General features: G+C 52.4%; 5 protein-coding genes across 5 annotated transcripts; 3 read left to right on the top strand and 2 right to left on the bottom strand.

The window, feature by feature from the left end:
• Positions 1 to 1161: 1161 nt before the first annotated feature.
• Positions 1162 to 3824, top strand: N7482_007828 (putative transcription regulator BDF1; the record flags this gene model as incomplete). Its single annotated transcript, XM_056689952.1, has 3 exons — positions 1162 to 1265; positions 1338 to 3417; positions 3492 to 3824. The coding sequence occupies 3 exons, from the start codon at positions 1162 to 1164 to the stop codon at positions 3822 to 3824; spliced, it is 2517 nt and encodes an 838-aa protein (XP_056542381.1).
• Positions 3825 to 4598: 774 nt separating this feature from the next.
• Positions 4599 to 5979, top strand: N7482_007827 (uncharacterized protein; the record flags this gene model as incomplete). Its single annotated transcript, XM_056689951.1, has 4 exons — positions 4599 to 4742; positions 4824 to 4922; positions 4994 to 5586; positions 5685 to 5979. 4 exons carry the CDS (start codon positions 4599 to 4601, stop codon positions 5977 to 5979), a joined length of 1131 nt encoding a protein of 376 aa, XP_056542380.1.
• A 683-nt stretch (positions 5980 to 6662) lies between these two features.
• Positions 6663 to 7095, top strand: dph3 (CSL family zinc fnger-containing protein; the record flags this gene model as incomplete). The annotated part of the gene is made up of 2 exons (XM_056689950.1): positions 6663 to 6857; positions 7036 to 7095. The coding sequence occupies 2 exons, from the start codon at positions 6663 to 6665 to the stop codon at positions 7093 to 7095; spliced, it is 255 nt and encodes an 84-aa protein (XP_056542379.1).
• Positions 7096 to 7772: 677 nt separating this feature from the next.
• On the bottom strand, positions 7773 to 9155 carry N7482_007825 (amine oxidase, flavin-containing superfamily; the record flags this gene model as incomplete). The annotated part of the gene is made up of 1 exon (XM_056689949.1): positions 7773 to 9155. The coding sequence occupies one exon, from the start codon at positions 9153 to 9155 to the stop codon at positions 7773 to 7775; it is 1383 nt and encodes a 460-aa protein (XP_056542378.1).
• Positions 9156 to 10339: 1184 nt separating this feature from the next.
• On the bottom strand, positions 10340 to 11094 carry N7482_007824 (frataxin family protein; the record flags this gene model as incomplete). Its single annotated transcript, XM_056689948.1, has 2 exons — positions 10340 to 10618; positions 10738 to 11094. The coding sequence occupies 2 exons, from the start codon at positions 11092 to 11094 to the stop codon at positions 10340 to 10342; spliced, it is 636 nt and encodes a 211-aa protein (XP_056542377.1).
• Positions 11095 to 12975: the final 1881 nt, after the last annotated feature.

Here is a 12975-nt window from a genome sequence, read left to right as displayed (position 1 = left end):
TTATAGCTCGCCGGTCGCAAAGAGAAGCTCATCACGTGGGGTGACGTCGCGCACTCGGATGACTACGCTAAGCCGCAATCGGGTATAACCCTAGGGTTTTGGAGGGGACAGGGGGAGCATAGACACAGGAGCCGATGGCACCGAGCCCGGCCTCCAATGATGATCTCATTTAATACCCCTCGCAGATCATAGCTAAGTCTCCACCTCGGGAAAGAGATGGATTAATTCGTCACAAAAAGAAGCAGAGAGGCTAAATGAAGAAGGGTGGACTCGAAGACATCCCCAAGTTTAATAGAGGAAGAAGAAAAATTTTAGTTTTATCGACAATACGGTACGGTACGAATGGACAGCGGGCCAATCAGACGGGGGAAACTAACAGTGGACGGGGCGGGACCAGTCAAATCCGGCGCAGCACGGGCGGTGGAGTGCGCCGTGGGAAGCTGGGCAGTCACAGCAGTCGCGGGTGTGTGGGCTGTGCGGGCTGTACTTAAGCCAAATGGCTCCCGCCTCCGAGGATTTTTCTGCTTCCGTCCTTTCTTGCCCTGACCGCCCCCTTCTCCCGTATCCTTGGTTATTGGTTACCCTTACTACCCTAACCCTTCCTAAACAACGCGACGCGTCGCGCCCTCCCTGCAGCTCCTCTCTTTACTTTAACCGGGGTTTCTGCCATCTCAGGGTTCATTTGCCTCTTTGTCCTGCTCTCCATTTCCACACACCTCAGGCACCCCTTTTCTCACCTCGGGCCCTTCCCATTATCTCCCTCCAGTCCCGTGACTTCTACCTCGCCTCCCACCCGCTGTCCTTGCACCAACTCCTCCCAACCCACCACTCACGTGACTACACACCGCCTTCTTGGCGGTATAAATTCTTTCGCCTCCGATCGCATTCTCCACTCTTCATATCTCCCGAGCTCCCCGAGCTTCGCTGTCCCTGTGTCCACTGCGCGCCCTCCCCATTTCGTCGCGTGTGCCTGTCCTATCCTCCGCGCCATTTTCCCTCTCTCAAGTTATCCCGTGCTAGCGCGGAGTGTGTATCCAGTTGAATTCTTCTCTCCCGAACCAGTCGCGCGATCTCTCCGCTCTCACCTCACCTACCCTCTCCTGTTACACACACCTCTAGAAGCTGTATTCTGGTCCTTGTCTAGAACTCAGCGCACCCTCCATGGCGACCCCGCCTCCAGAGGCTCATTCGGTGATGAAGGAGGAGAAGCCTCAGTTGCCTCCCCCCCCGATGGGTGCCTCCGCGCCTGATGTTGCGCGAAACAGGTAAGACCTGCTCGGTTGACGCGTTTCTTTTTCTTCTCGCACGCAGGCATCCTGCTAACTCTCATTTCATAGCGTCCAAGGCGCAGTTTCGGACATCACAACTGAGGCCCTCGCCAGCGTGACCGAGAACCACACAACCACCATGAATGGCCACGCCTCCAAATCCCCTGCGATTGCCAATGGCACTGGTTCTGCGGCATCCCCTCCCAAGTCCCCCCTCGAGGCTCTTGCGCCAGCTGCATCAGCTCCCTCCGAGACCCCCTCTGCGTCTGAACCGCCTGCGCCGCTGGAGACGAAGATTCCAGAAGACACAGCCACTTCCACTCAACTTCAGACCACCGAGTCCGCCACCCCCGCAACGGCAAATGCTTCCACGGAGAACAGTATTGCCGACACTCCCCAAGCACCCGCAATCACATCCGCTGGACGCGTTCCTTCTGGACCTCTGGACAGTTCCACCGAGGATAAGATGGCTCTTGATGGACCAGGGGAGGCATCCGCTCCGGTGAAGACTGAACTTCCCCACCACCCTACCGCCGAATCTGCGACTCCCAGCTTGCCTCCTCGTCAGACCGATCATGAAATGAACGATGCGCCCAGCGCCCCCGTGTCGCCCTCAAAGTTGTCGCGTGAGCGCGAGATTGACCCGGCAGAGGAGCCCGCGGCCAAGCGGACCAAAGTCGGAGGCGGGGATGGTGGACCCACGGATGTCAAGCTTCCTGAGCTGCCTACCCCTGCCGCCGAGACTACTGGACCCGTTCCTTCGGGCGGTCAATCTGGTATTACGAAGATGCAGCACAAGTACATCGGGAAGTGCCTCAATAGTCTGAAGCGCATGCATGACGCACGATTCTACAAGCTACCAGTGGACCCAATTCAATTGAACATCCCGAACTACCGGACTGTCATTACCCAGCCGATGGATTTGAGTACCATCGAAAAGAAGCTTAAGGCCAACGAATACTCGTCTCCGCAGGCCCTCCACGCTGATTTTGCTCTGATGGTTAATAACGCGAACACCTTCAACGGCCCTGACCACGTGGTCTCCCAGGAGGGCAAGAAACTGCTGGCTACCTTTGAGAAACAGATGAGCTTGCTTCCTAAGGCCGACGAGGTGGAGGAGAAGAAGAAGCCGAAGAAGACGACGGAGAAGACTTCCGCTGCTCGCCGCGAGCCTCGCACCTCGACCGGTGGTCAATCCGTTATTGTGCCTCCCACTGCTCCGGCTCCGGCTCCGGCTCCGGCTCCGGCTCCGGCGGCTCCTAAGGCAGCCTCCCCCCAGAGTACTACATTCGCATTGGGTCCAGAGGGTCTCCCCGTTATTCGCCGGGATTCCTCCAACCCTGATGGTCGCCCCAAGCGTTCCATCCACCCTCCTAAGCGTGATCTCCCTTACTCCACCAAGCCCAAGAAGAAGAAGTACCAGTGGGAGCTGCGTTTCTGCCAAGAAGTTCTCGAGGAGCTGCACAAGCCGAAACACCAATACCATGCTATCCCGTTCTACTATCCCGTGGACCCTGTTGCTCTCAACATTCCCACCTACCACAGTGTGATCAAGAAGCCCATGGATCTGTCGACCATCAAGACCAAGCTCACGACTGGCCAGTACGAAAACTCCAAGGAGTTCGAGGCCGATATCCGCCTGATGTTCAAAAACTGCTACCGTTTCAACCTCCCTGGTGATCCGACCTACACCTCTGGAAAGAGTCTGGAAGCGATTTTCGACGAGAAATGGGAGGGGAAGCAGGAGTACCTGGCCAAGCACGAGCCGCATCCCGAGCAGAATTCCGACTCTTCCGAAGAAGACAGCGATGAGGATGCCGAGGAAAGTGACGAGGACAACGAGAAGCTCAGCTTGCTGCAGAAGCAGATTGCCGAGATGTCTCGTCAGGTTGAAATGATCACCCAGAAGAAGAAGAAGACCCCTCCCGCGAAGAAGGGTTCCAAGTCTGGCAAGTCAGGGACCAAGAAGGAAATCAAGAAGAGTAGCAGCAAGAAGGATAAGAAGAGCAAGAGCTTTTCCAAGATCGAGAAGACTCGCAATATCACCTACCATGAGAAGCAAATCATCTCCAATGGCATCAGTAGCCTTCCGGACAAGAAGATGCAGGAGGCCCTCGGAATCATCCAGCAGAATGTTCCTGCTCTGAAGGTAAGTTTTAACTTTTGTTGTTGCATGGCCTATCACAATGTGTCTTCTGGGCTAACCTCAAATGTTTTTTCCAGGGTACTCAAGAAGCGGAGATTGAGCTGGACATTGATGAGCTGCCCAACGACGTGCTGCTTATGCTGCTCAAGTTCGTGAAGAAGAATGTGCCTCACATCTTGGACGACGAAGATATCCTCCCCGTCGGTAACGCTCCCGCTGCTGCCCCCAAGCCGAAGAAGAACAAGCCGATGAGCAAATACGAGCAAGAGGCTCAGATCAACATGCTCGAGAGCAACCTGTCCCGCTTCCAGGGCGGCAGTGGCTCCCCTGCCCCGATGCCTTCTGTCGAGGCCAACGAGTCCAGCGAGGATGAGTCGGATGATGATTCGGAGGAGAGCGAGGAAGAGTAAATTATCTCCTGATCAATCTGTGCTACTGCTGCCATTTTCACGAGTGAAATCGTCGTTTTGCTTTAAATTTGCGTTCCGAGCGTTTCTCCTGTCTTCCCATGGATTGATTCTTGACACTTGGACACCCTCGTCTAACCTCTTGCAAGCCTGGTTTCCAAATTTCTCAGGTCTGCGATTTGCGTCCTTCTACGCAAATGCCACTGGTCATTTGTCCGGGTTAAGACAACCCTTGTACATAAATTACTATTATTTTCTGCTTCGAAGAAGCGCCTGGACCTCGGCACGCGAACAGATTACCCCTTGAACACCGCCGGGCTTGACAAGATGGGTTCCGTGCTGGCTATGGGATTTGATTTGCTTGACTAACACGTTTATGCCTTCCCCCTTCTGCCCGGGTGTACATTTGATCTTTGCTCTCCTTGCTAAGGCAATGCTTCTGCGAGAGATAGCAGAGATTCTGCTTCTCGATGTGATGGAGGGTGGAAAAATGGGGGATCAAGATCGAAACGAAGCTGATCAGGCTTCACCTGTATGATTACGAAAGAAACGCGGAAATGCCAAAATGTACGTCTAGTACTTAGGTATTTCTTTTGCTGCTGCCACCCGTAATTTGTAGTTTACATCTTCTTGTCTGCTGTGTTGTATGCCCAGTCGTTCGCGGAAGCTTAGTCCTTCCATTTGAGTTCGCCGCTCGCGGCTGCTGCCGATCCCGCTTCCTGCCCTATTGGCGGTGAACCTGCCTACTTACTTTCCTCTAACCTCCCGCTTCTCGCCATGATACCCCCCTGCGACCCCTCCATTCTCGAGCACAATCCCCAGTTCAGACGACTATATGAGAACCTTACAACAACTCTTCTGAACACGGATGGCTCAACCCGCTCCGACGCCGCGGAGCCGGCACGCAAGGCCGCTGTGGAGGTACGTCGCGACGTGGTCGATAGCACCCTCAGAAACACAACCGCAACAGCAATGCAGCGTCTAATTGCTTTCTATCGCTAGGACCTGAAACAATGCCAGCTCCGAAGTGTGAAGCGAAGGATCAAGGAGCGTACGCTAAGGCATTTAGCCTTTGCATCAGACAGCGTGCTCTCCGACGAGGTGATTACCACGACAGCTCACAAACAAACATACTACGCCCCCGACGCAAGTTCTATATCTGACCAACCTAGTGCCGTGATAACATTACACTCATCTCGATATACCTCGAGACTCCATGCACCTTAATCGACCCAAACACACCACAAGACGCCCCTTCGCAATCCCAAACCAAAATCCAAGACGACACACTCTCCCTCCTAGCCCCCTCAATCTCAACATTCTACACAAACATACCCACCTTTATCGTCCACTTCTCCAGCCACCTCTCCAATACTCTAAGCGCCCTCCGCGCCCTCTCCGCAACCTCCGACGCAAACACAGACACTGCACCCAAACATCACGCCGCTCAACCCCGCGCAGACCACCAGTCCCGCGCGCGCGCCCGAGACCGCCGCGTCCGCACCTCGATGGCGCCCGTACCGCCACTTGCGTCACAGCTGCGTGCTCGGGTCGACGCACTACGCGCCACCCAGCTGTCGTCGCTACCCGCCGCGCGCCGAGAAATGGCCGCTGTGGCGGCGGAGGTGATGAGCGTACGGGCGACCATTATTGAGCGGATGGTTGTTATCTTGGAGCGGGCGAAGCACGGGGTGCTTGCGAGGGCGACTCGGGCGCGGGCGGAGCATTTGGCGACAGTGGCGCAGGGGATTGAGGGAAAAGTTGAGTGCGTATCTCCGCCCCTTCGGATCATTGGTACCGACCAGCTAGCTGGTGGGGTTTGGAAATTGTGTACTGTGTTTGCTGACTTGACATGTTTCTCAGAGTTGCCAAGCTCGAGATCGCGGCGACGCTGTATACGCCTGAGACGCTTGCGGCGCTCAGCCGGTACCGGGAGCATCTGCGGGATACACGGGTCCGGCTTGACGAGCAGAAGGCGTTGGCGATTGAGGAGTTGGAACAGTATGGTGATGCAGAAGTCTCTGGAACGGCGGTGGTAGGGACAGACCGAGTGAGCGATAAGGATGGAGGGACGCTGGCTGAGATTGCCCGCCAGTATGGGAGGTTGGTGCGGGACGTCGAGGCTGTGCGAATGGAAATTGCGAGGCTGGGGGAGTAGACCTGACTTACGGAATTTAGCTATCTTGGCGGCTAATACTGATATTGTGGCCAGGCTTTGGCTGTGTCCCTTCGGCGTACTGGCAACCCTGTCATGCCATAACTGCGTGTTTTTAAACACTGTAAGTGATCAGCAAGATAGGTATATTAGGTGAAACCCGCTATAGAACGTGGGGTATACTACCTTATACGTCGTAGCTCCACAGTGATGATGAATCTAGAATAGACAGCTCCTAGGACATACTTCGTTTACTGACCCCACGATCTCCTAGTCGGGAACTAGGGGACTCGTAGTGCCAGAAAAATGAGACAGCATGTCCATAGAAGAACTATCAGTGGTGTGCCACTTACTTAGCCAACCGCTTCCACCTATAATACCGAAAAGAAATGACGAAGACGTGAAGCTTCGGCTGTCGTTAAAAGCATACGTTAATGAGTGGAGCCCGGCAGAACGATAAGTTGATAAGATAACCTCACGTGCCGTCAAGGCCCCCAGTCACATGACCTGACAGCGATAAACTTTTGTCCGCCACTAGAAAGTCCCAGTTAGGCTGTTCTTGTTCCTGAACTTCATAATCTAGTCGATCTTCCTCTACCTTACGCTCTCCCTCAAACACGACACCGTATCCCCCAAGTTCCTCAAATATACTAGTGTCCTCATCCGCTTCGACACCCCATCTCATCATGGCCGACGACGCCCTTTCCATTTACGACGAGATCGAGATTGAAGACATGACCTTCGACCCGGCCCTGCAGATCTACACCTTCCCCTGCCCATGCGGCGACCGCTTCGAAATTGCGATCGACGACCTGCGCGATGGAGAGGAGATTGCGGTGTGTCCGAGCTGCAGTTTGATGATTAAGGTTATCTTTGACCTGGTATGTTGCGCCGCGGGGCTCTGTTGGGTATATGCGGGATGTAGGAGGTGGCAAAGCTGTTGTTTCTTGGGCTTGAAGAGACAGCTGTCTTATGTTACCATTCGTCTTCCGCATTCACCCTGCGACCTTGGATTCAGTATGCGTTTTGTGTATGGTGCTAATGGATGGCTGTTTACAGGCTGATCTTCCCAAGGCGGATAACGCGCAGAATGCGGGCACTGTTGCTGTCCAGGCTTGAAGATGGAGATTGGCTAGTGTGAAGATTCTCTTTGCCACTCTGATTGCCATTCTGCCGGACTTCGCATTTCAAAAACAAATAAAGAGATGCTCCGCCGCTGGGCCTAGACCCAAAATAATTTGATCCACCGATGTCGACGACCGTCAATACTCCGCGCCTAGCCTGACTTCAAATTTCGCCTTCATGGCTTTCAGCTAGCAGCAGCGACCCGACAATAAACGTGACCTCCAAGCCTCGCACCACAGCATTCACTGCTCGAACATGACCAACGATTCAACGACTACAAAATCCTTCTGTCTATGTCTTCCGCTGATCCGACGGAGTAGTGCAGAGATGTATTCTCTTGCGCTGGTTACAGCGGCTATCTCTGAGAATCATAACTTGGCGACTATCTTGAAGCTCCTTATCCCATGGAAAAATACAAACTGCATTGGCATATCGGGAATGCTAGGCTTGGAGCAATGTCAGGGATTGGAAAGAACCAGCTTCTCCGCCATTCCAAACATCGAAGTCTGGGGGAGACCAGACTTCAGCTTGGTTTATTGTCATGCTCTGACTGGAGACTGTATGGATGTTTTAACGCAGCCTAGATGCCTAAAGAGACACACGTCGCATCATTCATCCACAAGTATATTCCCGACATCATGCAGTAGTCGACGAGAAAAGCCACAGCAAATTCACTTCAGCAACGCAGGTAGTACGGTCGAATCTGTGAAGTTCCAAAGCATCGATGAATCCTGCGTATGAAATGCGGCCCCTGTATACCACGTGTTGCGGTAGCCCTGCAAAGCATATAATTCTTCATAAAACCCATTTGCGATTTGCTCCTGGGACACCGTCAACTCGAATGGAGTATGGCTGCTAAACCGCACGAATTCTGGCTCTCCAGGTACCTTTTCCGCGATCCCGTTGGCCTGCATTTTCTTGACGTATGAAGCTATCTCGCCGCGAACGTAGTCGTCCGGCAGAGCATGCGGGCTGCCGTATTTGAAATCGAAGATGCCCTCGATAGCCGTTGAGGTAACCGTGTATACACCGGGCAGTTTGGGAAGGTGGTATGAAGTATTAGCGCCCACAGACCACGAACTGAAGTTTGCTGGTAACCCTGTGTTGTTCAGCAAACTCGTGTAGTATCCCGTGTTCATGAACTCGCCAAAGAGGCCGGACTCGCGGTCGTCAAGAGCAAAAGGGCTCATATTTTCGAGTTTCTGCGGAATAGCAACTAATAGCTTTTTGGCTCTCACTATTCGTCGACCAGTCGGTGTTTCGACATCCAGCTGGACTCCACTGTTGTCTCTGTGGTGCGTGGACACCACGCAGCTGCTCAACAAGGCGTCGGGTCCGAGTATTCGCGTGGCTTGGTCGTATATCTCGTAGTTATTTTGATTTGTTGTCACCAAAAAGCCACTGGCGATATCTTGTACAACGTCCAGACCGAAATTTTTGAACACGTATAATGTCGGCTGTTCAAGAAAATCGCCCAGGCCCTGCCCGAATCTGAATATCGTGAAGGTCGCATTGCCAATGTCGGGATACTTGGAAAGGAACTCCCCAAAGGGTAACAACAAGTCATCCGGAATGGGATCTGGCAGAAAGAATCCGAGCTCGAGTTGCCTGTATTTGGACAATTGTGTCGCATATTCGATTAGCGCCGCAGTCGGGTCGGGACTAGTATAGTTGACCTGCTCGGCAGTGTTTCCATCCAAGTACTTCGGCGCAGATGCACCGAAGCTTGGCTTCGTTATTATCCAGGATACATTCAGATGGGCGAAAAAGTCCTTGACCACCTGTTGATTGTGGAAGACCTCAACGCCGTAGTCCACAGTCTGTTTGGTGAGCGGATCCAGATATGTATTGGTATGGCCGCCCAAGATACTTTCTTTCTCGATAAGAACGACAGATTTGCCTTGGTCGAGAAGTCTCACTGCGGAGAAAGTCCCCGAGGCACCACCGCCTATAATTGCGACATCGCGGATGATGGTGTTTTGTTTGCACTGGGCGAATGGAGAATGAGAGAGAAGCCCAAGGACAAGGAGAGCGTTGGGTGATTGTGAAAACATGACTATTCCACTGAGTTGAATGATGAAGATCTCCAGAAAGGAGTCCGTTACAAAAACTCTATTTGTTGCTTTTGCATCGGCATATCTCTAGGCATATACTCGCCGTCGTCTTCGAGGTGTAAACCGGCGGAGTTAGACGATTCGCCCCTTTCCTCCGAGGATCCACAATCCTGAGCCCCTAGCCAGCATTGTGGAAAGTAGTCTGTAATTGTGGTTGCTCAGCGTGCTAGCTGTTGCTGTGCCTGACATGCAGTGATTGGCCGGTTCGGGTTGATTTGGAATTTGCGAGGCGGGTATACGCAGGCAACTTTAATGGGAGGATTGGCAGGAGGGTTGCTTTCTTTACAGGAGGATTGTTTTTGTACTCGAGAGCATTTTCACCCCAAAAGAGCCGATGGGGCCAATCGACTTGGAACTTCGTATTGCACCTTGTATGGAGAATCCAATGGCAAGAATCCAAAGTAAACCATCAGTCATCTGAAGGAATGCATTGAAGTACAAGACATTCAGTATAGTCCCCGCTGGTGGAGGGGCTCTGACTGAAGACCCTGTCAGTGGCAACAGGATCTAGCCTATGCAGAGTTTGAATCTGGGAAGCTATCGAAAGTTTTCGGACTACGACCACGCCGTCGTACTTGTCCATCTCGCCAGGTAGAGTTCGAAGTGCCCAGCCCCTGATGGTGTGACAGTGGCCAAAGTGGAAAAATTGACAGCCCCCAGGCAACCGCTATGGATAATATCCCTGGGCAGGGAAGTCTGGGACGTGAGCCCGAACAATATTACCGAATGACATAGATGGTGGATTCGAAGAAAGGAAGATGTCTGTCAATGGAAAGTCCAGTGAGGCTGTCCTGCTTTTCTGTTAGGGCTGGTGGCGCTTCTGAATATTTCTGTGCTTGATACATGAATAGCCGGGGTAGCTTATCCATCCTGTGATCTGGGTGCCGGGCCTGACTACCAGCATTCGGTACCATCATTTCAAGGAATAGACCTATAACCTGTGGAATTGAGCATCCATAAAAGTAAAATACAAAATCTCTCTCATCAACCCCGATGGGGAGACTAGTGCTCTGTGATCCGATGTCCTAGTTGTAGAGACAAAGAATATGAAAAATGCAAAAACGACTGTTCTGTCATACATCTTCTCATAACCCCATATAATTCTGCCGTACGGAGAGAACATCTCACGCATCCATGACCTCCCCATAGATGTCCTTCGGCAACCGTAGGGTCAGTTCCGAGTTCAGAAGCTCTGTCAGGTTCGACCCATCCCGAAGATAAATCCATTGCCCGTGCACGAACGGCCGCGAGTCCTGCTTCTCGTGCATGCGGTCGCCCTCGACGATCCAGTCAAACCGCTTGGGTCCGGAGATCGGCGAACTGAGCCAGATTTGCTTATTGGGGGGTTGCTTGTTCAGCACGTAGGTGCCGAGCGCCGGGACGGAGATGTTGAGGACGCCGGCCTGGGAAGTTGTTAGTAAGGTTAATCTAGCTGGCCGCAGAGCGTGAATGTGCGAGGTGGGATTGATATAGAGGGCGGAACTGTGTGCAGAAAGAATATGCAATGGATGGTATCTCTTACGCTGTACTCTGCCTCCACATCCGACCCCTCCTCTTGCGCCTTCTCCAGCTCCCGGAGAAGAACGTTAAAGTAGTGCTCCGAGTAGTCGCGGTACTCCTCCGGTGTCAGAGCCGTCGGCTCGGTGACATGCGGGGCGGCCCCAGCGATGGGAGTAGCCTGCGGATTCGGTGGACGGGGGTCTTCCGAGTCAGGCTGGAGGCCCTTGGAGAAGGTCGCGGAGGAAGAGAATGCCCGCGGATGCGCTGGGTAGCTGCGGCGGAGAGGAGCCGCGGCTTGGCGGACTGTGCTGGACGTGCGGAGGGAGGGGCGGACGGCTGGGCCGGCGCGCAGAAGGCGAGTTGCACTGCGGGAAAGCATTGTGGGTTGGCAGTGAGTCTGGTGTTGAGCGATGGAAACCGGAAGATTAATGGAGCGGAAGTTGGAGCTACGCAGAGCTACATCATCGGGTTTGGGGTCACCGCCTTCCTGACTGGGATAGATCGTGGGGAATTGCTGACTCGTAGGTTGGTCTGCTTATTCCATTTTGCATGTTACAGTTGTTATATCCTCCTAATTGGGGAGATCGATGATGACAAGGACTGTTTGGAGTTCTATCTCGTGGACGTCCAGCATCGATGGGAAAGGAACTGTGATGCCAAGACTTGTGTCGAAACTTGGGCCAAGAAAGATAAGAAGCTTAGCAAGGAACACTTGGTGCAGGAAGTATTTGAAAAGGATCTACTCTATGGCCTTCGGTTATGCATCCAAAACACGGTAATATGATACACAATGCTGGGTAGAAATCGAGACTGTGACTGCAGCCGGTCGTCCTTTACTCTGACCTCCATCCAAAACTGGCATTCGGGTCCACTCTGACGTAATTAGTGGTGAGAAGGTGCTGAACGACGATTGCATGGGGGTTTATTTGATACCACCATAGCAGTGTTTATCCATATTTGTCTCGAGGACCTGGAGAGACACGTGGGCCTCTTAGCAATATCACAGCTGCAAGGGTAGCTTCTGTCTTTGACGTATACTGTAGATACAGGATACACTAGCTAAAGATAATACGGATTGATCCGGCTATGCAGTATTGTAATAGAACTTTAAGAAGAACTGATAAATCAGTGTAGAATGATTGCTGAGGTTCTAGAGCAGCACCTCAGAAAGAGTGACTTCTCTTTAGAAGACCAGTGAAAAAATTGGTTTCCACCATGAAGTAAGCGAATAAATAAGCTTGGGGTTGAAGAGAAGATTCCCCTCATTCTAAGATCACGAACAGCAGTGATATTAGGTTATTTTCAACAGCTTATGATATAGTGCCTGCCTCCCTGCCTGAGCCATTTTATAGCGAATCCGTGCATACTTCATCCGGTCACTTCTTCGGGGACCTGAGTCAGTTTTCCGTTGTTGATGTCCGCGATAGCCAACCGGAGATTCAGGGATGCTCGCTATTGGCAGGTTCAGAGACTAGGGAAGTAATGCACATCCTGTCTAGTCTATGCAATGCTGTACCACACCCAACTCTCCAGCTCCAATCCTTTCGAGACAGGCCCACCACAATCGAGGTACCTCATGATTCAAATTAGCTTGTCCATCCTTCCCTCAGGCCCCAATCTCTTCTATCTCATTTAACCACTACCCAGTAGTACAACCCCCGAGTTCCCCGCCCATTCGTTCCCCGCCCATTCCGTCCACGATTCAATAAAGGGGCCGTTCACACTCACCCCAACACGTGGCGTCATAGCCAGCTCCGAGATAAGTAATGCAGTTCCCGGAACCGAATCATTGAACGCCCTATCGAGTAGCACGGCCTCTAATACGACTTCACTCTATGGGGCTAGAATGTGCTGCTGCTGCGAGGTGACGTGGGCCTAAGCTAGCCTGCGCAGCTCTCGAGTGTTCGTAATGGGCCTAGGCTAAAGTGGAGAGGTGCCAACCCTAGAGCCAGCTAAGACCAATTTTTGGACTTTGTGAACGCGCTATTGTATGATGTTGTCTAAGAATAACAATAACGAATATGGGCAAGTTCTGTCAGTCAAAATTTATGTCGCTATTTATTTTGGGTATATTTTTAGTTGTGGCAGCTCAATTTTGGAAGGGCTGGAACAAATGCGTTTCGGTCGGGGGTCGATGGGCGAGCTAGAGGATTGGGGTATGGCTGACGAATAACTAACTACACGATAATTGACCAGTTTTCTTCTAATTTGGGGAAAAGAACATACTTACGAAGAAGTCGGCTCCTACCAATATACGTAC

Source organism: Penicillium canariense (assembly GCF_028826845.1).
Source record: "Penicillium canariense strain IBT 26290 chromosome Unknown utg000004l_segment0_segment0, whole genome shotgun sequence".
In the NCBI taxonomy this organism is placed as follows: Eukaryota; Fungi; Ascomycota; class Eurotiomycetes; order Eurotiales; family Aspergillaceae; genus Penicillium; species Penicillium canariense.
The sequence above is the reverse complement of the archived record's forward strand: the minus strand, read 5'-3'. Positions and strand labels throughout refer to the sequence as shown.